Source organism: Nymphalis io, chromosome 16 (assembly GCF_905147045.1).
Source record: "Nymphalis io chromosome 16, ilAglIoxx1.1, whole genome shotgun sequence".
Classification (NCBI taxonomy): Eukaryota; Metazoa; Arthropoda; class Insecta; order Lepidoptera; family Nymphalidae; genus Nymphalis; species Nymphalis io.
In genome coordinates this window covers 1,284,040-1,309,415 of record NC_065903.1, presented here as the reverse complement: position 1 = coordinate 1,309,415, position 25,376 = coordinate 1,284,040, and the positions used below count along the sequence as shown (strand labels likewise).

The window sequence follows — 25,376 nt, the reverse complement described above, 5'->3', positions numbered from 1 at the left end:
AACACAGATTACTTATACGGATTGTCAATTTTAGGAAGCGTTAGACTCGCTTATTCATTATCATTAATTGTACAAGTGCTAACTAAACAAGGATAGTTATCATGAGATTAAAGCGATTAACCCAACCCACGTGATATGAAAATAAAACAAATGATGTACGCATTTAATTCGAAATAGCGTATTTTTTAATACAATAAAAACAAAACACTTACGCTAAGATAATATATTATGTATTATAACAATTTTGTATACGCATGGAACGTTGACCTTCCTTTATGTTTATTTATATGTTTACTTCCTCGTGTAAAACCTCTATGGATTTGTTTTTTTTTCAATTTAATTTAAGGTTGATACAATGCATAAGAAAGACAAACATAACCAACCTTATTTAACGGTATGTAAGTCTTTAAAATTACGATTTCTTTATTGTCGTTACCCTTATATATAAAAGTGTTAGATTTTTATGTCATCCGTTTTTATTATCTACAAGTTTGCGTCCAGAACTTCACTTGCGTGTTCGGGAAGGGATGTTCAAAATTTAACTACCCTTTGTCTTTTTCTGTATTCCTTCATAAGTCTACGCGAGCTGTCTCTCGATGTCACCGCCTAACTGTGATATCAATTCCATCGCGCCCAAAGAAATTTGGCAACTCCTTTCTTTGTCGCACTTCCAAAAAGTGGAAATTTTTACTAGCTCACGTGTTCCCCTCCTCTTACTACCCGGGATCCTTTAAACGAGGCGTGAAGAGGGATCTTGCGGGCCAGCAAGGCGGGGCGGCTAGTGCAGAACATTCTTCCCGACTGTACTAGCCGTCGTCACGTTTTGATTCTACTACCGCTTACCATCAGATATAGTAGAGACATTTGCCTTCCCGGCAAATGTATATATAAAAAAAAAAAACATTACAAACACATTTTCGCATTTATAATATTTCTAAGGATTCAAATTCATAAATATAAGATTATAGGTTAAGACCCTTGGCGTCTACTTTAGGAATACCGTATATACGTATGTACATGTCGCAAATCTCATTGTTTTTAATTTGTATAAATATTCCTTTAAAAAAAAAACCATTGAAGCTTCAAGTCAAAGTTCTCATAAAGAGCTCGTTCTGATCCTAGACTGTAATAAGTATTCAAAACATTTCATTAATCATTTTTATCTTTAATGTTTGTTGAGATCACTTTTTTTTAATTAAAACCATTCAAGTGATTATACCGATAAATAGTTATTGTTACGAAAAACATTATTTGTACAATAATAAGTTTTACTCATTATAAGGTCGACTATGTTTTACCGAAAAGCAACAAAAGCTGATTAAATCAAAATATACTTTATATAATAGACTCTTAAGTTCGAAGGTTATGCACCAACGATGGGATCAAATTAATGGATGGGAAGGTATAGCTACGAGCAGTTTGGAATGTAGATTTTAAGCGTTGAAATATATTTTATCAATATTAATATTGGGATACAAAAACAAGAGACCTTTGTATTATAATAAGGACGATAATTTAAAAAAAAAAATGTTTCCCTATTATGAACATTATTTATCTAAAAAATCTTTATTGATAAATCACAAATAGCGCTTCGATTTACATATTACGTAAACAATTACGCGAACCGTACTTATCAATAAATAATCTTTTAAAATAACCTTATTAATTTAACAACAGCTGTATTTTGATAACCTTTAGCAATGGGGTATTCGATAAGACTCAAAATGGCGCATGGCGTTCCAATATCGTAAGAAGTATAATTTGCAAATTTAATTAACGTTAAATAGAGAAGCTATATTATTTATTGTTATTTAATCATAATATCCTGGGACATTATTCACACACGACCATCTGATCCCAAATTAAGCAGAGCTTGTACCATGAAACCAGACACCTGATATACTACATATACTAGTTTTCTTTTGTAAATTCATACTTATGTAGATAATTACACCCAGACTCAGGACAAATAGACAAGTTCATACACAAAAATGTCTATCCTGGGTGGGAATCGAATCCACAACCTTCTGCGTGAGACCACCAAACACGCCAACCGGCTCGTCTATTATATTTTAATGATTGATAATAGTTTTACCCGAACTTGAACAATATATATATATATATATATATATATATATATATATATGTACTATATAGTTTATACAAGCAATAATTGTGTTAAACATGAACCTAAACCGTTCTCATGAATCACATTGTTCATTGGTGAAAGCCGTTTGAAAATCAGATCGATAGTTTTTAAGTTTATCGCGATCAGACAGTCAGACGGGGCGGGGACACTTTGTTTTAAAATATGTAGTAATATTATATAAGAAAGTTTCGTATTGTCTCTTATTAATATGTAGATTATATAAGTCATACCTTCTATGTCCACGTTCTCTCCACCAGAAGATTCCGATGCGTCATCTTCTATCTTCTTCTCTGTTACTATTGTCATGCTGTTCTCCCCGCAGTCGTTATTGTGAGATCGCTTCTCCGTCACGGAATGGAACTGTTGACCAAAACAACTCATGAATTTCAAATAAATATATTTTAAATTTATTTAAAAATTGTTTCGTAATCTTTGTATCTATTGAGTCGAATGGATCCGATATCAAACCATGGGCTGAGTACCGTGAAAGCCGAATGAGCGATTTTCTGATAAACGCATCTATCTATCGAAGAGGAACGCGAACGTTAGGCAAGCAGCTTTAATAGTCTAATTTTTTTGTTCATAGTGTTTCATCAGAATGGGATGATACAACGATGATGCCTACAAAATTTATTTTTTAATGTTTAAACTTATTTTAGAAATTCTAGATTTTAATACGGATGTTAGAATTGTCTTCGAGTAATAAAAGAAAAGAAAGAAATAAGAGATTAATAATAGTGACAAATGAGTAAATTTTCAGTTTCGTAACGAAGGCGTTTCGTATAAATATTGGGAATTGAATCATTATCAATATTTGTTTTAATCTAAAAATATGTATTTTTATGACGCGGTTTATGTACTCTTATGTATATATGAAATTTTAAATATATAAGCTACGATACGAAATATATATATCCTTTAAATAAAAGTTATATTAATTTTACATTTTTTGTTGAATAAAAAGTCGCAGTGCCTACCGAGTCCAATCTAAAACATTCAGGGGTCTAACCCACTCAGACGTAAAAAAAAAACCAAAAGGCTTGTTCTCCCATGTTACTTACGGTTTATTAATTATGATTTTCTAGTAACTATATTCCAGTTTCATTATCAGCTCGATGGTGATTGTATTGTTATTAGAATTAGAATGTAATTATCTCAAATTCAAATCTACTCAACAGTGAGAAGTTAGTTAAAACCGACTTCATAGATATCTTTACAATTTACCTTTTTTTAGTTTTCTATAAATAAAGTTAATAATACTATATAAAATAAATAAAAATCTTATAAATTCAATATTATTGTGCAATAAAATAAAACAACAATTCAGAAATATGAACTTCCTTATAAGGCAAATCAGTGGTGATAAAATTGAATGTATGTGTGTATATTACGGATTAAAGACCTTCAGGATAATTTAAGTTTATCATTGAGCGCGGAACTTTTGTTTATTGCTAGTTTATTTTAGTGTTTAAAAATAATTGCGATATTTTTAAAGAAACCAACACTAACAGCCTCAAAAAGGTTAAAACGGGTGATTATTATTTTTTTCTTTTTCTGGCGAACGAGTGATTCGTTATGCAATGCAATGCAATGCCTGGTCTTCTTCTATCGAATGTCAAATCAGTAGTGATAGATAGAGCGAAATCAGTGTTCAGGCGCGCAGTGACTGTAGATTATACAATATAATGACTGCTTCTGACGGATTTCAGTCATGGTAGCCAGACAACTCCGCAGGACATACTATAATGCACAAGTTTGTACGCAGACACAAATGCATTTTCTAATTCGACACGCCCGGAGAGAGTGCAGCTGCCGTATAAGCGGCATTACGTGCTGCCCGGGCCACGAGAGTGTAAACAAAGCCGACTTATACGACCCTGGCTGCTAATGAAAATTTATCGACAAAAATTTCTAATATTTTTTAACTAGTCCGGACTCGGAATATGAATCAAGTACCTCGGGATCTGCGGCCACATAAGTTAGCCGTTATACCACTGAGGCAGTCGACAGACTATAACATCATAGCATATTTGTATTATTTTCTTGCACGTATAACTCATGTGATAATACAAACATACGCGCGATCTCAAGTTTTATCGTTATTAGGAATAATGACCTCGGTCAGACTTTGCTTTGGCCCCAATTGCTATGGACTGGCGTATTCACGTGATTTTATTGATGCAATTGGACGATACATACCGAAGGTTAATCTTCGTTAGATGCATTTAGCTTTGCGGAACCGGTTCAAACTGGATTTCGTAAAATTGGTTAAAACTGGTTTCTATTGACCATGAACTTGATATTGCAGTTCCCATCACCCATGCCATGGCATCTTGAAGTGCGCTTATATTGTAATTAATAGATTTAGGGTTCTGTTGCGAAATATATTCTCATAGTTATTGCGTCTGTTCATTCGTACTAAAAGAAACGGTGTGTAATATTTTTTTTATTAATATACTTATAATGAAAATATAATGACGAACTAAAAGCAAATTTTTTTAATTTTTTTTTGTTTATACAATTTATTTATAAAATTGAATATAAATTCATTTATATTTCTTTAAATTAATAATTATAAAAACAATAAAATAAACCTTTTTTATTGCTTTATAATTTATTACTTTTACTGCATACCTGCACACTGCATACTATATCCTGTCATTTTGCAAGGTGAGGAAATGCATGACGTTGAATAACGCCGCGTAATGCAATTTACTGTTTTTATACTCTGTGGTAAAATACTGATCTCCTGTTTTGAAATAGTGTTGTGATATCATTTAAATGTATCTTAATGTACTTTTTATAATGTTTTAGAAAAGAGATTTTATATTTTCATAAATAACAGTCACATTACTGTAGATGTGCTTTTTTATTTGCTTATAGATATCATAGACACATACTCTGAGAGCCGAGATGGCCTAGTGGTTAGAACGCTTGATTCTTAACCGATGATCGTAGGTTCACACTCGGGCAAACACTATTGAATTTTCATGTGCTTAATTTGTGTTTATAAGTCATCTCGTGCTTGACAGTGAAGGAAAACATCGTGAGGAAACCTGCACGTGTCTAATTTAACTTAAATTCTGCCACATGTGTATTCCACCAACCCGCATTGGAGCAGCGTGGGGGAATATGCTCCAAACCTTCCCCTCAAAAAGGGAAAGGAAGCCTAAGCCTAGCATTGGCAAATTCACAGGCTGTTACTTCAGACACATCACTGCTCCTAGCAGGGCAAATACGAATTGTATTAATAAAAGTTTAATTTAAATGAATCATATCATTCGTTCGATATCTAATTAGGTGTAGTCAAATAATTAATGTTTCTAATGATAGAATTGTTATAATCACACAATTAATAATTTCTTAAACAATTTCTCGATTTCATTAGTAGGTCATTCGATGATAAGACAATCAGAATAAATTAAGTTGAAAAAAAAAGGTGGGTTTCCTATATTAAAACTACTTAAACATATATAACGTTCGAAAAGTAATCGTTATATCTTAGAATCATTATTTTCGACTATATTTAAATTTAGAATAAAGGACAAAAGTTGCTAGTCTTAATTGAAACTTTCCATGAATAAGATACATTAATCATACGATACCAATGCACTGCAATCTGTATCAAAGATGTTATATCCTTGTGCATGTAATTACACTGACTAACTTACTATTCATACGGAAAGCGATAGAAGCCTTCGCTGTTTGGAATTTAATTGTAAATTGTAAACTACTTCTGTCTATATGCACGTTCTAATTTTAAATTGATTGCATCTTTGGTCTTGTTTTTAGCTTTTATAGACATAGATGCCCCGATCCTAGATTTATATCCCTTGTTCCACCTTTTAAAGATTATTGAGTTTTTTGTCACGGAATTCTCATTAGCAGCACGGAGTTTAGGAGTAAGCATTATTTCCCGTACCTCGAAAACACGTAAAGCCGTTGGTCGATTAAAGATTTTACGGTAGTTTCGGATTAAGAGAGTAGGGGAATAGAGATTGCACGTGAATTTGCTTACTTTGTACACTATAACATATGCATATTTAAGAATGCCATCTATTGCTGTCATCAGGACGTCACCGACGATATAAAGTTATAAATTATATGCTTTGGAAAGTAATTACAGGCACAAGGTACATAACATCTTAGTTCCCAAGGTTGGTGGCGCATTGGTGATGTAAGCGATGGTTAACATTTCTTAAAATGCCAATGTCTATGGGCGTTGGTGACTACGTAGCATCAGGTGATCCATATGCTGGTCCGACTTCCTATTCTATATATATAAAAAAGTATTTTATATGACAGACTGTCCTTGATAGTTCAAATGCTTTTTTTATGGCTTATTTGAGACAACAAAAACCACTAAACTCATAATTTATAAGTGCAATCGAAGACTGATTAAAAATTTTCTTATCAATATAATAAAATAAATGCAATAATTCAATAAAACATTATTTACTTTGTCTTTTATATATTTATTATCAGTCGATTTATGTTTTTATAAAAATGCATAAGTTATTAACCTTATTTGTACTTACATCGCCAATGCTCTACCAACCTTGGGAACTAAGATGTTATACCCTTGTGCTTGTAGTTGCACTAGCGTAATCATCCTTGAAAGCCCTATCACCAAATAAATGTATTGTAAATATTAATATGAATAATGTATGATATACCTTACATACATTATACTCAGATTAGACAATATTTAAAAAAAACAGTAACGCAAATATTGCAGTTTAAAATTGGATTTTTGTTTTCAAATACGACCTTATGCACTACTAGTGGTGATAAATATACACAAGATATTTATTCAATTTCTTTTCATGATTTTTTGAATTGCGTATTACGTATTTTTTTATGTTGTAGGATATACGAGCATGAAAAGTTATGTCCCTTGTGCCTGTAGTTACACTGGCTCACCCTTCAAACCGGAACGCAACAATACTAAGAATTGCTGCTCAGCGACAGAATATCTGATAAGTGGGTGGTACCACCCACACGGGCCTGCACAAAGCCACTATACAGATTTATAAGAACCTATTACCTAATGAATTTAACAGTATAATTTACAGACAACCTCCTTGTAGAATTAATTGCGTATAAGTTATTTTGATTATAAAATTAAATACAGTTTTGGGGTTAATTGCTAACGAGTGAGTAAATAATGGTAATTATCTCCATTTCATTTATAAATAAAGTTTTTTTTTTTTATTTATATATAATATGTAATTACAATGTAGTAATCATGCGCTTCTGTTAAAGTATTTTTTGCAATTACAATTCAAGAATTTAGTTAAGAAGCAAACTTGTTAGTAAATGGTTACACTCTACTGAAAAGAAAATCAACTATATGTGCTACCATCTTCAAATATTCTACCGGCAAATAGCAATACATAGTATGTTTATGCATCGGTTTAAAGGGTGAGTAAGAGCCAGGGTAATTACGGGCACACGGGTCATAATATCTTAGTTCCCAAATTTAGTGGAGTATTGATATTTCTAACAGTGCCTATGTTTATGGGAGGTGGGGACCAATTACCTGTGTATCTATTGCATTAAAAAAAATAACGCGATTTGTTCGCATTATTCATTTAATCATTACACGCATATAAAAGCTTTATAGTACTGCTGTAAAGTTATTAAATCCTGGTAACACTACGATTATTTGATACTGTGAAAGTACTATGATGCTGATCAAAATAGGACTCAGGGCCGTAAAAAACATTAAATCCTTCAAGTCAGTCTTCGTTAGAATTGTCTCAGACGGTTTTTTGGTAATACATTGTGATAAAGGATTTAAAATCACTTTTAAAATGAGAGCTCATATGACGCGTAGAGTTAAAAATGTATATAATAATCTGAGAATTTAAATACGTTACGATGCGTAACGTTCACGTGAAACGTTTCTAACACTAATCTGATTAAAACATAAATTATTAACAAATATAAATAAATACGACTATGTACATCATATCCCTATTACAAACTAATATACTTATATGTATATTCCACGTTGTTTAGGCGTGTTCACTGAAGACAAATATATACATATTTATATACTCCAATTCACATTTATACTATAATAGGCGAGTAACTATAAGTAAAACTAAATTCACTCCTAATATTACGTGTAAATAATTTTCTTATTATATTTATAAGACGTGACTTATCTTTTATTATGTATCTTATTAGAAATTAAAACATTTACAAGAATATTATAAATAACGGGTTCCAATTGTATATATATGATTATCAAAAACTATTATTTTATTTCATTTACTTAAAAACGATAATATAAATACTTCCTTCAATAAAGGCCTTACAAGCAATTTGAATCTTCAATGAACAAAGAAAAATAAATCTAAAGTAATCAACGATTGGAAGTGTTGATTCTACTGATATGAAAAGACCAAAAAACTAAAGAAAATTGCGCATATATATGCGTAGGCGCACCTATCCCTGATGTTTAATATAAATAGGCTCAATCTGGTTTTAGAATATTATGTTCATATATATAATTACAATACATAATTTTAACTCAAATGGGCAAGTTTAAATGAATGATTTGTATTCTTATTTTAAAATTCGAAACTTACCGATCTCCCAAATAGAAACATTTTAGATTCACGCCTCAAACTTTGGAATTCTCTAGACCCGTAACATTCCGACTCGTCCAAACCGTGCATATGGTTGTAAACGTGTCTACGCATTTCAATTATTATTTTAAAACAAACAACAATAGAACATTAACGACAATATCACTTCATGAAAACTTAGAATTTAAAATTTAGTTTATTTTAAAATTTGAACATTCTCAAGTGAGAATAACCTTCATTGACGCGTTAAAATATCCAACTCGAAAACGCTCGCACAAAAACGTCAACACAACACAAAAACTAATAAAAAAATCGGTTCGGTTTTTTCAACGAAGAATTTCACTCGGATTTTTTGCCCCTTCGGTTTAACACGACCAACCGTGGTTCGATACCGTGGCAAACTAATTGCGAGTCAAGAAATGATTTAACAATAGATTTGCAATAAAAATGTAAACCACGATCATTGTTTCGAAGACAATGAGATTATTTTGTACTAACGCAACATTGGAGTCAATGAGGCTACTTGGTTCCCACAGATATGCGTAACCAAAAATATGAATTAATTGATTATTTATGATACGTGTGTGTTGTCGTTACGGTGTCTATAAATTTAACAATAATATAAAAACTTTTTCGATATCATTTGAAATTATTTACGGTTTTTAAAAGATTTTTTTTATTAATGGAATTTTATTTACATTTTGATTTTGGAATTAGTTCTGTATAACGACATTCTAAGCCACTATTGTAGCTTCGACGTTTCTGAACGTAATTATGATCCAATATTGATCAATAATTAAAAAAATTATGAATAAAAAATATACTAATTTTACAAAATTATGAATAAAAAATATACTAATTTTGTTAATGCACTAATTTGAAGATCTACTAGTTCGATTTGAGAAATAATTTCACGTTACACAGCATATATATTGAAAAAAGTTATCTATAATAATATTATAAATGGAAAAGTTCCTATTTATGTGTCTGTTAGTTACGCTTTCACGACTGAATCTAATTTGATATAGTACATAGCAAGCTTTGGTATGGAGGACTTTTTTATACCTAACATCACATCCCTTGCGTTACAATACAGTTGAAAGCTTGTAATCTATATAACATCACGATGCAAACCACGCCGTCAGAGCAATTTTTTTCAAATTTCACTGGTGGTAGGGCTTTGTGCAAGCTCGTCTGGGTAGGTACCACCCACTCATCAGATATTCTACCGCAAAACAGCAATACTTGATATTGTTGTGTTCCGGTTTGAAGGGTGAGTGAGCCAGTGTAATTACAGGCACAAGGGACATAAAATCTTAGTTCCCAAGGTTGGTGGCGCATTGGATATGTAAGCGATGGTTGACATTTCTTACAATGCCAATGTCTAAGAGCGTTGGTGACCACTTACCATCAGGTGGCCCATATGCTCGTCCGCCTTCCTTTTCTATATAAAAAAAAAAAAAAATAATTTTTAACAAGTGTCAACAACCGCGCCGAACAAATAGCATATACGTACGTCAAACAATAATATAACAACCGTGATATTTTATTTTATAATCTATGTTAGTTCAATGAACTCGATCATAATTAAAGGAATTCAGATCGAAATGTGCAAGATGCTAATAACTCAACACTTCATGTGATAAACATTTCGTTAAACAATTATAATAAAAAATATTATAGCGTTTGATACCCAACCCACCAACCACATTTTTTTAAATTATTTATAACAGCTAAGGTAAAGGTAAGGTAAGCTTTGAAATGGATCAACTGATTGCCAATTGTATGTCCGTATAAAGTAAAAAGTAATTCACTTCCGTTTATCGTATTGTAAATGGAAAATTTTGTCTTTGAAATGCTTTTTTCATCATATTTCTTCCTATATAAAAGAAAGTAAAGTAAGATGCAAGGCAAGTTTTAACGTCATCACCTGATGCTGACTAAGATACGTTTTTGCTGACTGATGGAATAGTAATTCCAATAGTAATTCCATCAGGTTTTCTTACCAAATCCTAAGATTCTTGCATAAATTTTATCTTATCATGGCGTTAAATGGTTCTTTGCTAATCTTCGAGTCATTTCCTTATTGTTGTCAATTGAAATAACTATGTAATATAAATTATGTAACGCTTTTATCTCGAGTTCTTATTTATTCAGTTAGACGGTGTACCATTTTCATTTGTTTATTTGGTATGTTATGTTTTTTGAAAGATGACATTTTTTGCCAAATGCAATGCAATTTTGATCATCCATTATCCAGTCCGATGAGGAGCCAGTATAATTTCAATTCATTTTAATTCAGTTGGAACTGTGTAAATTCCCGTCCTTCGGAACGTACAGCCGTTGGTCCTGCATATAAATTCTTTCCGGTTGTGTCGAATTGCCGTCTCATCGGAGTGAGGGAATAGAGAGTGCATCTGTGTTTGCGCACATACTTGCGCATTATAATATTTCCTGCGCAGTTGGTGAATCTCTCCTGAAATTGGCCGCCGTGGCCAAAATCGATAATCGTCATCAGAAGGCTTGTTTCTACTTCCCAAAGATCAAAAACCCGACTTAATAAACATTTCCAGGTCAATAATGTGTGTAACGATACTGATCTAAATATTTTTATCGCAATGAAGTTATCTGGTTCATTTCGGTCGCATCGTGTCTTATCGTGCAAGATAATGAGACCTACATCTAAGATTACTCAGACATAATACGACTTACGAGTGATTTGCTTTAAGATAATGTAGTCCTTTTATATTACTGCATCATATTTACACATTAAGTACATAGTTGGGTGAAGATAGCTAGATCTCATGTTATTTTGAGGAGAAAGGTTTAAATATAAATTCCACTATGTAGAAACAATATTACCAATCAGGTAGTTTTACATTTAATATAATCCTGTAAAATGAAACTACAAATATGCTTATGAAAGCGTACTCAATTAAAGGATATTTTTGTAGAAAAATAGGTATATATTTCCTCTGATAACCCACGGCTTAAGCTTATTTTTGTATATACTGAGCTGTCTTGGCTCTGACCAACACTAAGGGTAAGTGTTTTTTTTAATAAAAATTGCAATAAGTAAATAGGTAAAGACAAAGCAGTTCGGAATCATCATGAATTAAATATCCAATCTTTTGAGCGATGAGCACAAAATGTTTTTATCGACCAATCGCAAGATTTGAACCGTTTCTTTTGTATAAGATTCACGTTATCTTTGAATAATATTCTCGTGTTCTATTTATAGAGCCTTATTGACATAACATGCGTTTTTTAAAAACTAGCATATGTAGACAGCTCTGCTTAGAGGATACACTTCCACATATTACACTTGAGATTTCTGTGAACATAGCCTATAATTCCAATATATACGCCATTATGAGATTTTTGTATACAATGCAATTATGTTTCTTCACACGTTCCTTTGTTAAGGAAATTATACATGCTTAACATTTCATTGTTAAATTCTTTACAAATTGATTAATTATTATTTTTTTAATCGTTTTTTATTATTTAAAAATTTGCATTAAAACGTTTTTCAAGGATAACAACAGGGACACAGTAATTAAGAAGTCGCAAGCAAAAACAATTGCTATCGAAATGAATTGAAATTATAATACTGAAATTTCGTAATTGATGCTGTCTATTAATACCATTACCCATTTTTAGGAATTACTAATATTTCTTTATAAGCGTATAACTTCTTAGAGTGACAATAGCCCAAGGGGTCGGGATTTAACCTAAGATTGAAATCGCAAGGTGACGACTATCTTTATGGTATGTAGGGGCTAGTTTGATAGGTAACACGCAGTCATCACGAATTCTACCTCCAAAAACCAATGCTTATAATTTTTGCGTTCCAGTGTGAAAGTTGAGTGAGTCAGTATAACTTCTTAGTTCCCAAGGTTGGTGGTGCTTTAGCGATCTAAGGAATAGTTCATATTTCTAATAGTGTCAATGTCTGTAATCGGTGTTGATCCTTTACAATCAGGTGGCTCCAGATTTCAATAAAAAAATCCTTTAAAAAATGTTAACATTTTGAAAGTTATATAATCTACAATAATGTTTTCTTAATTACCAGTACCATTGACTGTTACGCTTTAAATACAATCTTATGACGAATTGTGTGTATTTAGTTATTACAAAATGTTTCATAGAATTTATAATCGCTTCCATCCTACTATGATGTAAATAGGAGTACGTTAGTCAAAGGCCTTTGATGAGAGGCTCGTGTCGCCGAGAGTAACGTTAGGTAACTCTGTGAAACATAAATACTTTTTATTAAATGAAATATCAAAGGTTATTTGTCATCAAGGGGTTCGAGGTTTGTGCTTGCGGATATAAACCTTAGCAAACACTGCGTTTTGTCCATACAAACCTTTTGTTTATTAATTATGTACCTCGTGTTATATGGTAAGGTGTACAAAGAAATATTGGAAGTGTATTGTAATTTATTCTGACGTAGTCAACTTTGATACTATTCGAATTTCGAAATAGAAATAATTTTATTAATAAAAATAAAAACTTATTATATGACTTTTGAAATTCGAAATTAATTTTATGTCTCTTTTGGGTACTTTTTTCTTATGAATTCCAAATTATAATTCAACTTTTTCGGAATAATTAATAATTGAATTATATGAATCGCCTTGCTAATTTCTTTTTAATTTCGATCTTTGTATCGAATATAAATTTATATTATCAATACTATGTTTCTTACAATTAAAGTCTTGTTTGTATATCATTTTCTATATTAATATCACATGTTACGTATTTATAATAATAATTCACAAAAAACATATCGAAAAAAAAGTTAATGTAAATTATATCGATGTTTAAAAAAATCGAATCTATATAAAAACGAATATTGTAATTGATAAAAAAGGATTAATTTTTAGATAAAATTTTGTCTGTCTATGAAACCTAAATATATTTGAAATTCCAGGGATAAATACTCTTGCGATGTTTTACTTCTCAACAATTAAATTCTAATTATATTAAGTAGTAATAAATTAAACTATATTGTTTCCGGTGTATTTTTTTTTAATTTGTTAACACATTAAATATCTTTGAACAGACTTGTCGGTTGGCGTGGTTGGTAGATACTTACCTTTCACGCCGAAGGTTGTGGGTTCGATTCTCACCCAGGACAGACATTTGTGTGCATGAACATGTCTATTTGTACCGAGTCTGGGTGTAATTATCTATATAAGTATGTATTTATAAAAGAAAAGTAGTATATTTATATCAGTTGTCTGGTTTCCATAGCACAAGCTTTGTACAAGCTTAATTTGGGATCAGATGGCCGTGTGTAAAAAATGTCCCAGGATATTATTATTATTATTATATCTAAATATATACAAATAAAAATAAAAATAGCTACTGTACAAATGTCCCTTTGAATCCGAAAACAGTTTTAAGTTTTATTACATATTCAAATTTTACCTGATCGAAATCTCTCAGCTGTTGTAATCGCAAACTGCATATAGCGTTTGAGTTGATTAAATTTAGCATAAATAGCGTCCCACAGATGGTCCGCATCGTATGAAGCTCAAATGTAACGTGAATTATATAAATAGTTTAACTGGTGATTGTAATTTAATACGAAATGTTTGTTAATCGATGTAAAATCAATTTAAACGTTATTCATTTATATTTAATTCAGTCAATTTATATTAAATTTAAGTTATATATTCTAAATTAATAAATTACAATTTCAAAATCTCGTTAATGATAAAATTTCGTCACAATAATAACGATTTAAGGTAAAATATTTATAAATTAATTTATATTGCTGTCATTAATAAATGAATAAAGTATGTTGCAATATTATTTATCACAAATGAGCGTTACAGCAAATTCATTAAGAATGATTGATTACTAAACGCAGTAGACCATCGTCAGACATGAAACCGTTTGAGTATTTTGAGTTCGGCGTAGGATTTAAGTTCACTGGACAAAAATATATAAAAATAAAGTATTCTTTATTCAAATAACATAGATGTTTTTTTAATTATATTTCATATTCAAGATCTTTTAAAATGTAAATTAACATTTTTTTTTATTTCATAACGAATATTAAAAAGGATATTCTTTAAAAGAAAAATTATATGACGCCTAGTAGTTCCACTTTCAAACTCATCAGAGCATATTGTCTATGTCAAAGGAAATATAATACAGGCATATTAAAATATCATTTTGCTTTCTTATGCTCATTATAACAGTGTAATATGAAGTGAATAAAAAAAACAAAAGCTTTCGTTTTTTATTAATTGAATTATTAAATTTCGAACTTAATTTTTCGATTCTTTACTCGTCGTACTGTCGATTAAACTACATTGTTTTTTTATTATATTGCTAAATACAATGTCGGTGCAACTAAAATATCAGCTGATAATAAAATTTTAATGTACGTTTACTGTGACTTATCGTGATATACAGAACTATATATCACGTGGAAGATCCGTTTTAAACGGTAACAGAGTATTTTGGTGCGCCTGAGTCACCCGGATGTCTCATTTGCTTAAAGCTACATAGTTTAGCTCGAATTCCATTCGGATGTTCCGTGTTGGACTCTTGTTAATATCGAAGTTGCATTACGTTTTGCGGGCGGTGACTTTGAACGCTCTATTTATGGAATTTATTCAGTTTATGGACTAAAATGTCTAGTCTTTTTTTAATTTAGTCTAGTGTTTTTGATATTCGCAAATAAACATATCAATGCAATGGAAATTAGCCGACTTCTTTTGTTTGATTCGAAAAACGTTTTTACTTTTTAATTATGTTACTTTTTAATTAAATTCTTGTAAATTAAGAACTTCGAAATGATTATTTGTAATTTAAAAAATACAAAATAATAATGCTTAGTAGAAATCTGATTTGTTTCAAATGTTTCAAATTAAAAATGCAATTGTAATAATGGGATCTATTCGCCATTTTGAACTAAGGGTACTAGTGCAAAAGGTTAGAGCAGTAAAGCTTATTAAGGGAGTTTTGACAATTAATTTAACGCCTAGATTTTAAATGATTAAAACATTGACTAAACGATCTAGACGGTTGAATGATTCGAACCTAAAAGTGATTGACTTAATTCGATTTTCAAAAATGACATTTTAGTTTTTTTTTTTTTAACAGAAATTACATAATTATATTTTTCGATAAAGTTACCATAACGAATTATTAATCATATGGATCGAAAGGAACCGAACCTAACTAATTAGATATACTCTAATAACAAACATTACAGTGAATATTCACGAAATTACAATCCTACAATATGCTTAATTTATTATATTTATAAAATAGTTTGTTTTAGACAGAAAACGTTTAAATAAGAAGTAAAGTAAGAAATCTCTTTAAATAAATAAATAAATAAATTTCTTACTGCACTCAAGGACAATATTGATACTATAAGATATATAACAGTAAATTCAATAGGATAGGATATATATATTTATAATAATTCGACCGGTAGTTACAGCGATTACTTGTTCAAACAAAAAAAAACAAACAAATCATTCGGCTTTATTATATTAGTATACGCATATTTAATAAGAAAAGTAGTATGTGTAGTATATTATAGTTATCTGGCTTCCATAGTACAAGATCTGCTTAGTTTGGGATCAGATGGACGTTTGTGAATAATGTCCCAAATAAAAAAAACAATAAAAGTAAAAAAGTAAAGTGACAGCCTATATGTGTCCCATAGATGGGACTTACTCCACGCACGCCACGTTCAGGTTTCCTCACGATGTTTTCCTTCAACGCCAAGCACGAGATAAATTATAAAAACAAATTAAGCGCATGACATTCAATAACTCATTCTGGATTTGAATTTGGAATCGTCATTTAAGATTCGTCTTCTATCCTCTGGGCCATACCGTCTCAATATAATAAAACATATTTGACACGAATTATAAATTAGCGTATTTTTATAAATATAGTCTACTATTATTCAAGCGGCAGCGTTTTGTAATGTTGTGTTTCGGTGTCAAAGGTGAACGAACTATTGCAATTATAGAAACAAGATTTTCATCTCGCGTCAGCTCAGTATGTCACTTCACTTGTGTATATAAATTTACTATATCAGGTATATAGCACTAGTATCCACCTGCGACTTCCTCAAATGGAATCGAATCGATTAAGGTCCACACGTTTTGTCTACCATCCCTCGGGAATAAGAAACGGATTGTGGCGAAATAATATCAAATGCCATTTATAATATAAGCCAATCTAGCTCACAATGCACGATATATTTACATATGTTTGAAATTCGATCTAATGTATTTTAAATTAAGATTTAATTTTGATTAGACAAAAATATTTGACATGGTCTGTTCTTCAAAATTGCGAAAGAGATAGCAACATATATGTTTAAGACATGATTTGTAAAACAAATCGGTATTATTGTAATAAAAAATAGTCTATTTTAAACACTTCCGTAACTTACACAACGTGTCAAAGGGTAATAATTATGTAACGGGCTCGCAAAATTTAATATTGTGAGTTTAGTCGACCATTATAGATAAAGGCAAACATTGTCAATATTTCAAAATAGAAACACATGGCTACTTATTAAGAGAAAACCAGTCCATTTAAATTTTAAATGTTTATAATTCATAAATGGAACTGTAATTCCCAAGAGATATCGTAATCAAATGAATTAAATTCCAAATTTAAAATAGCTGTTCAAAATACTTGTTAATTTTTTTGTAATTATGAATGCACAAAATTCGCTCAGACTATGATGTAATTTCATTTTTTTTAATTTTTTCGTCTTGAACATTGCACCATACAGCCTACGACCGAACTTTAATCTCAACGACAGTAAATTTATCTGAAATCGTAATCTACCATAATTATATTACTTTGTGAGAAACGTGTCAAGGAGATTTAAAAAAATTTGTTAAACTTAAAGGAAATTCAAACATCTGTCTAGACTGTAGACTTTTACCTCTCTGCAGCAGATATTTCACAATGTCGACAAGGTAATCTTGTTTTGATAGACAAGACAGCTTTCAAACGAATATAGTCCGTGAACCGTTGCAATTATAATTACTTTTCTTTGTAACTAATAACTTTTATGTACATTCTTACATAGATTCAAATAACTGTTAAAAATTACGTAATTTGAATGAAAATAATTTTGTATATTTAATCTATAACACGATTTAATAAATGTAGTACGATTTTTTATAGAAGCGATCACTTTGCTGTTAAGGATGCAATGATAGATAATTTACCCTCAAATAGCAATATTTAGTATTTTTGTGTTGCGGCTTGAAGAGTGAATGAGTGCGACTACAGGCACAGGCGACATAGCATCTTAGTTCCCCAAGTAGCGCGTTGACGATGTAGGGAATAGTTAATATTTCGTACATCACTAACGTCTATGGGTGGTGGTGACTTATCAACTGGTGGTTCAATGTGGTGGCCAATTCTACCTAATACAATAAAAAAAAGAAGATAGAAACAGTGCAAAAAGTTTTTATATACTGCTCGTGTTTATCAATTTCTCTAGAAGAATAATTAATTTTAGTGTGGTAGTTTACATTATATTGATCTAAATACTATATTATTAAAAAATAATAAATTGCACGATTAAGTATCATTTATATTTAAGCTCCGATAACTTATTTATACCCATGATACCTGTTTCTTATTTTATTTTTAATAAAACAATGATGTAAGTAAAAAATCGCGTTTTGTATAATACTAACCATGCAAGTTGAGTAACCACCTGGTCAGGATGCCAGTAATTGCCTTCTACTCGGCTGCGTCTGCGCATCCGCTGTGCATATGACTTAACAAAAACTGCATGTATAAGGCTTCTGAATGCTTTTTACTTACTTTAATGATAAATGGATATCTTTGATGTTATTTCAAATCGTTATATCTACGTATATATGTGTCATATAAAATAGGGCATACATTACATATTATTTTCATTTCGTTTCTTCATCTCTTTCTAATTTTAAATAAGAGTTCACTTGAATACTATTATTCATATATATACAACAAATACATAACTTTACTTTTAAAAGTCGAACAAAATTTGAATTTTAATGTGCGTTTAAAAAAAATTGTTAACGAAAGTTTTTAAATGATTAATATGAATAGTCTATTCCACTTCGACTTATGCTAATACTAATGGGTCTTTAGTATTAACCTATATAATATAAAAAAAATACTTCTATAGATACTATGTAAACCGTTAATGAACCTTGTAACTGTTAATTTTTTGTGTTCTAGAACATTCTATGAAGGCAGATAAGTACCTATCTTGAATTGTTATCCTTATTTGTGAACATCGACTTTTTGAGTAACATTTTTATAGCGCGCGAATAAAAACTTGACTCGAACTAAAGTACTTTAATAGAGGAATGTGAAATATTTGTAGTAAGTTTTTTTTCATTTGTTGTTTCTGTTCATGGTGACATTTCTTGTTTGGTGACATTTCTTGTATATTTCTTGAGTTTATAGCTTTAAGCGCTTAATGGTTAGATCAAATTGGAGAAAGCACCACACATTTTTCTTTGCATATTATGTCAAATTAAATTCTGCCAAATATGTATCCATGAACGCGCATTGGTAGCCGCAAGCAGCAGACGGAATAAGCTCAAAACCATCTTGAAAAGAGGATGTTTTGCCTGGCAGTTTAGTATTTCTTTAATTAACTTAAATAATATATATTTATAAATGCTCTAGCTGGATTATTGATTCTATTGTTCTTAAGTCAATTCACTATAAAAAGATTTTTTAATAATGTATCATCAAAACGATTAAAACCTTTTTTAAGTTTAAATTTCTTTTTATTTCTGTTTACAAAAAATGGAAGCAAAGACTAAAATAGTAGACACTTAACATAATCAACAAATAATCAATAGGAACGTGACTTTCTTTCATTTGTCTTTAAATTACGGAAATGACCTTCAAGTTATCTACGCGAAGGTTACTTTGAAGGCTGTACTAACAAAGTTAGGTTCTAGTAAACCAATAATTAAAGGCGCGGCGGAGTACCAATTCAATTTTATTGAAATGCGATAGATTTATACTTTTTTTATTATATATAGGTAGGCAGACTGGCAAAAGGAGCCACCTGATGGTAAGTGGTCGCCATCCTTCATAGACATTGACGCTGAAATAACAACCATCCCTTACATCATCAAGGCACCTTGAGATTTACAAAAATATATTCAGGTAGTAATAAAATTTGATTTTGATTATGTTAACATTAGCGCAATTAAGTAGGGAATTTTCAATTAATTTCCTAATCAATACAAAAGAATAATAAAAAAAATCTTTAACGTTTATTATATTAAAGAATAAAACCTAAAATAAGAGGTTTTTATTAAATTTGTCATCCAATATTATAATTTAAGCCAGTTTTTTTAATAGAATAGGTAGGAGCAAATGGGCCACCTGATGGTAAGTAGTTACCACTCCCATAGACATATATACCAACCAATATAAGACATATTAGCCTCTTATCGCTTACATCGCCAAAGCGCTGGGAACTAAGATGTTACGTCCCTTGTATACGTAATGTATTGTACACCATTACAAGTTATTCGTATTATAATGCTGAATGTTTTTCTTTAAATTTAATGCTGATATGAATTTTATAAAAGTGATGCATTTGAAGAAAATATTAGATATGTCCATATATACGAAAGATTACCAGTTATTTTTTGCTAATCTAAAAGCAAGTGTAAGCTAGCTTCTAGGCTAAATAAAGATTTTGATCGTTGATGACATCACAGAAAAATAAATCTGTGACGTCACCTAAGCCTCAGTATTCCTAGTGCGAGTTTTTTTGCTTATTCGATAGCGTTGATGTTCACTGCGTATGGAATTTGTATGGAATGAAAACAGCGTATAACCGTCAACGTCAACCCTATCAAATAAGTAAAAAACTCGCACTAAACACACTTGATTCAATTGTCAAAGTGTTATCTTGACGTTTCTTAACGTCTAATTCTTCTTTGATCTCCGACAAGTAATATTATTATGATTGCATCACGATGTCAAAAAAATCTTTCAACAAGTGACAAAATTTATAATTTATTTAATAAAAAAAAAATACTTTCATTGATAATTCTTCTACATGAATCTACACTGTAATTCTATCCCCTTCAATGTGTGGGATTCTATTAACAGGAAGGTGTATCGGAAGGTGGTTACACACGTCCTTCCCATACCACAATTCTCAATCAAGGAACGACATCAGACATTATTTTTTCATAGTCTGTGCTAAAGATATTTTATTATATATTTATGTTTGAGGTTATTTAATGAGACTACTATTAATAGTAACTTACATTAGTTCGATTTTGAATTACGCTCTTGTATATTTGATTAAATTTTATTTAATTTTCAAATTTATTTGTTTATTGATAACCGTGTTTATAATATGTTTTCATAGGTATAGCCGAAATGGCCTAGTGGTTAGAACGCGAGAATCTTAACCGATGATCGTGGGTTCAAACCCGAGCAAGCACCACTGAATTGTCATGTGCTTAATTTGTGTTTATAATTCATTTTGTGCTTGACGGTGAAGGAAAACATCGTGAGAAAACCTGCATGCGACTAATTGCATTGAAATTATGCCACATGTGTATTCAACAAACCTGCATCGGATCACCGTGGTGGAATAAGCTAAAGCTTCTTCTCAAAAGGGAGAGGAGGCCTTAGCCCAGCAGTGGGTCATTAACATGTCATATATATATATATATATATATATATATATATATATATATATATATATATATATATACTGTAATATGTTTTCTACGAATCAAAGAGTAACTACTAAAACATGACTATTATGAAGTCGCGTAACAACTATATAATTTACTCAATAATATTATGTTTTCATTAAATGAAATATAACCCGAATGACTAATGGTTGAAACCGAACAAACAAGCAAAAATTCAGAACAAATTATAAATTATTATTTCTCGAATAATAATATTGTTTCATAAAGTATTCATTCATAATATTGTATATAATAAAACGTTGAATAAATTTATGTAATACGAGACGTAAAACCACACGAAAATAGAAGCCATTTATAAATATTTTTTTTTACAATATTATATTCATTGAATACAAAAAAGTATTATGGGGCTAAGTTATAAGCCAATGCAAAGCCAATGCATCTCACCGCATGGCTTATACATTTTTAAAATTACAGAATCTGATCAAAAATCGGTATTAAAATTTAAATTACGGTTATTGATGCTAGTATGAAATAAAATAATAAGTACATTTTTTTTTTGTTTTTTTTTTTAATTATATGTAGGCGGTTTATCGGTATTATATTTTTTTTATTATATGTATCGAATTATCCAATACGACTCGCGCATCAGTTATTGTATGTCGATGGAAACTAGATACCATCAGACAAGTGTCAATACCAACTGAACAAAGTTTCAACTAGCTCGGCTGAATGGAAATAAAAGAAACATTGGTTTTTATACGTATAGATTATCGTGAACAAATAATTTTGCTGCTAACGAGTTTTTCCATTTAAATGTTCTCTTCGTTTGCTCTAGATGAAAAATATCATGTTATTTTTGTGAGTGTTCGTTATTAACATCAAAGTTTTTGATATCCAATTTGAGAATTGGATGCCGTTTCAGTGTTATGAGCTTAAAAATGGAATATATTTACGTCATTTTTCCAATTTAAATGAAGTTTGAAATAGCCCAGAAAATGTATTGAGCTAAAGGTCGCGGTTGCATGTTGTTGTTTTTTTATAAAAAAGAAGGTGGACGAGCATATGGGCCACCTGATGGTAAGTGGTCACTAACGCCCATAGACATTGGCATTGTAAGAAATGTTAACCATTGCTTAAATTGCCAATGCGTCACCAACCTTGGAAACTCAGATCTTTTGTCCCTTGTGCCTGTAATTACACTGGCTCACTCACCCTTCAAATCAGAACACAGCAATACCATGTACTGCTGTTTTGCGGTAGAATATCTGATGCGTGGGTGGTACCTACCAAGACGAGCTTGCACAAAGCCCTACCAAATACATAACGTCATATCTTATTCCATTTTTAAATTATATCGTCGATAAACATATTCGTTTTATTACGAAATTAGTTCCCAGGGGATGCATAAAAAATGGCTACGCCATATCTGATTTCCTATCAAATGTATCCAATTCATGACCATCAGAATCTCGTATTAAATGACATCATTCCTTGGTAGGCTTTTTTTCTTAGAAAAATCTAAGAGAATCATGTGTCTGCTGTATTGTTTAAACAAATGTACGTTTATAAATATTTTACGATTGTCCTAATAAATTGATGGCTATATTTCATTGATAATTTAGTAACACTTTAAATTCCTCAGTTTATACGATTTAAACGAAATGTTTAAAATTCAATTTATATTTTAACTGTTTGCAATTGACAAGCAATAAAGTCTCATAAAGTTTTCAATTGTTTTAAAATGTTATATCAAACGCACTATAAATTATTTTAGAGAACATGTATTGGAAATTGCGTAGAAACAGAAAATTGAATCGTTCCGGTTGTGGCGATTTCAATTATGTTTAGTTATTGGTTAAGCAAATCAAATTTATTTTTAAATTAGCATGGAATATGGAAATATATCCCACAATATTGGTATAATAATAATAATATCCTGGGACATCATTTACACAAGGTCGTCTGATCCCAAACTAAGCAGAGCTTGTACTATGGAAACCAGACAACTGACCTACGTATACTACTTTTCTTTTGTAAATACATATTATCTTGTAAATACAGATATGTTCATGCACACAAATGTCTGTCCTGGGTGGAAATTAAACCCACAACCTTCGGCGTAAAAGGCATCTACCAACCACGACAGCCGGCCCGTCGTCGTCGTGTATGAAATAAAAGTTAATTTTAAATCCTTTTTTTATATAATTCTTGGTAATAATATAGATTTTTTCGTCAATTAGTTGCGAACACCGTCATTATATATATATACGTATGTATATAACCCATTCATCATTAATTCTGTCGTCAAACAAGATCGCTTGTTTTATTCCGGTTTGAACGATGATACAACCAGTATAATTATAGGCTCAAGCGATATAACACTTAGTTTTTGTTGGCGTTGTTAAGGGATAATTAATATTTTTAACTAGAAGTTGACGGTGGTAATAACTAGCGCTTCTGAAAAAATTGGCAATTATAAAACGTCGATATTTTATGTATTTTATTATAAATTGAGTTCTTTATGTCCTTATACTTGTTTTTAAATTTGTTTGATTAGTTTTAATATGTGTAGATTTATTAAAAAAAAAAATACTCCCGCAGCTCGCCCACGTGTGAGAGGCAGGTGCGTTATTTTATGCCCTTGTCTATACCATTGGCGATTTGTTTGCAAAGTTTGATGATCGGTCGAGTGGTTAAATCGTTAAAGCAAATTTACATTTCAATTTACATTATTTAGGATTACAATTTTATTATCCGAAGACATGAAGATAATCACTGTCGTTTTATCTACGTAACTTTGTATAAAATGTGTTGAACTTACGGTAGGAATACTTACAATGATAATATTTAGACCGAAACAATTATGTATGGTAACCGAACACTTCGTCATCTGTTCCAAACGTTGATTCTGTTCTTACTGTCAAAATGATTCTAAATATAAAAACAAGATATGTCTTTATTTATTTAATTAAATAATAATTTACATTAAAACCTTAAATAAAAATATCTTCTTACAAAATTATGATCGCGTGAATTGGTGGCAAGCATGCTAGCAGTGTTTCCACTTTGAATCGCAATTCCGATCATCTGAGCGAAAAATGAGCCTCTACTAGTGACAGGAGCCTAGTAAAGGCTCAGAGGAGATGTTATATTTTTAATACGTTTTTTGTTCTAACACAAATAATTTAATATTATATATATATTTTAATATAATATTTGCAACGTTTGTTCGCTTCAGCTTATTCTGCGGCAACTCCGACCTTTAACATTGTTTAATTAGAATGGACATAATAATCCACTTACATAAATTAAAATAAACATAATTTTATCCACGTAGTAAATGCATAAATAGCTGTAGTGCCATTTGTGTGCACGTTTTGTTATTTATATAAAATATATAATTAATATAAAATATTGTATTTCATTTTTTTTTCGTCGCGAGCGATTTAATCGTTGACTCAAATTGACTCACGATAAATCAAGTTAGATCACGGAAGATATAAAAAAAAAAACATTTATATGAGTGTGATATATTTTATTTGAAATTTTTGCATTTGAAATACAAAATTAATAATATTATTCGGATCTAGTCCTAATTATCAGCTATTAATTGTATATATTTTATGTAATTTTTATTATTAATAGGTATTTTTAATAAATTTGACTAACTATGGCGCATTTAAAGATAGCGGTTACCACTAATCATCGACTTTGAAAACAAAGCATTTATATCTAAATACAATTCAAACCACAAGAGCAGTAAAGACAAATAAACAAATGTGACATTGAATTGACGTGATTTTATTGGCCGAGTCCCGAGGTCTTAAATAATCGATGATATTCATTATGTATTCGCGAAATAATTGCGAAGCTATTATCAAAACTTCGGAACTAAAAATATATAAGTAGTTA

General features: G+C 30.6%; 2 protein-coding genes across 5 annotated transcripts in view; one reads left to right on the top strand and one right to left on the bottom strand.

The window, feature by feature from the left end:
• Window positions 1–25,376, top strand: part of LOC126774451 (adenylate cyclase type 2-like) — a 206,833-nt gene that overhangs the window by 133,566 nt on the left and 47,891 nt on the right. The window lies entirely within an intron of this gene.
• LOC126774475 (probable E3 ubiquitin-protein ligase sinah) overlaps window positions 1–25,376 on the bottom strand; it is a 58,685-nt gene that overhangs the window by 22,842 nt on the left and 10,467 nt on the right. The window contains exons 1-2 of one of the 2 annotated variants that reach the window (XM_050496035.1): window positions 8,749–9,036; window positions 2,380–2,509 (exon numbers count right to left, since the gene is read on the bottom strand). In XM_050496035.1, coding sequence (XP_050351992.1) covers window positions 2,380–2,509; window positions 8,749–8,862 — 244 coding nt within the window. In that variant the 5' untranslated portion in view covers window positions 8,863–9,036. Of the gene's footprint in view, window positions 1–2,379; window positions 2,510–8,748; window positions 9,037–25,376 lie in introns of those variants that run through there. The other variant, XM_050496036.1, reaches the window with a different exon arrangement.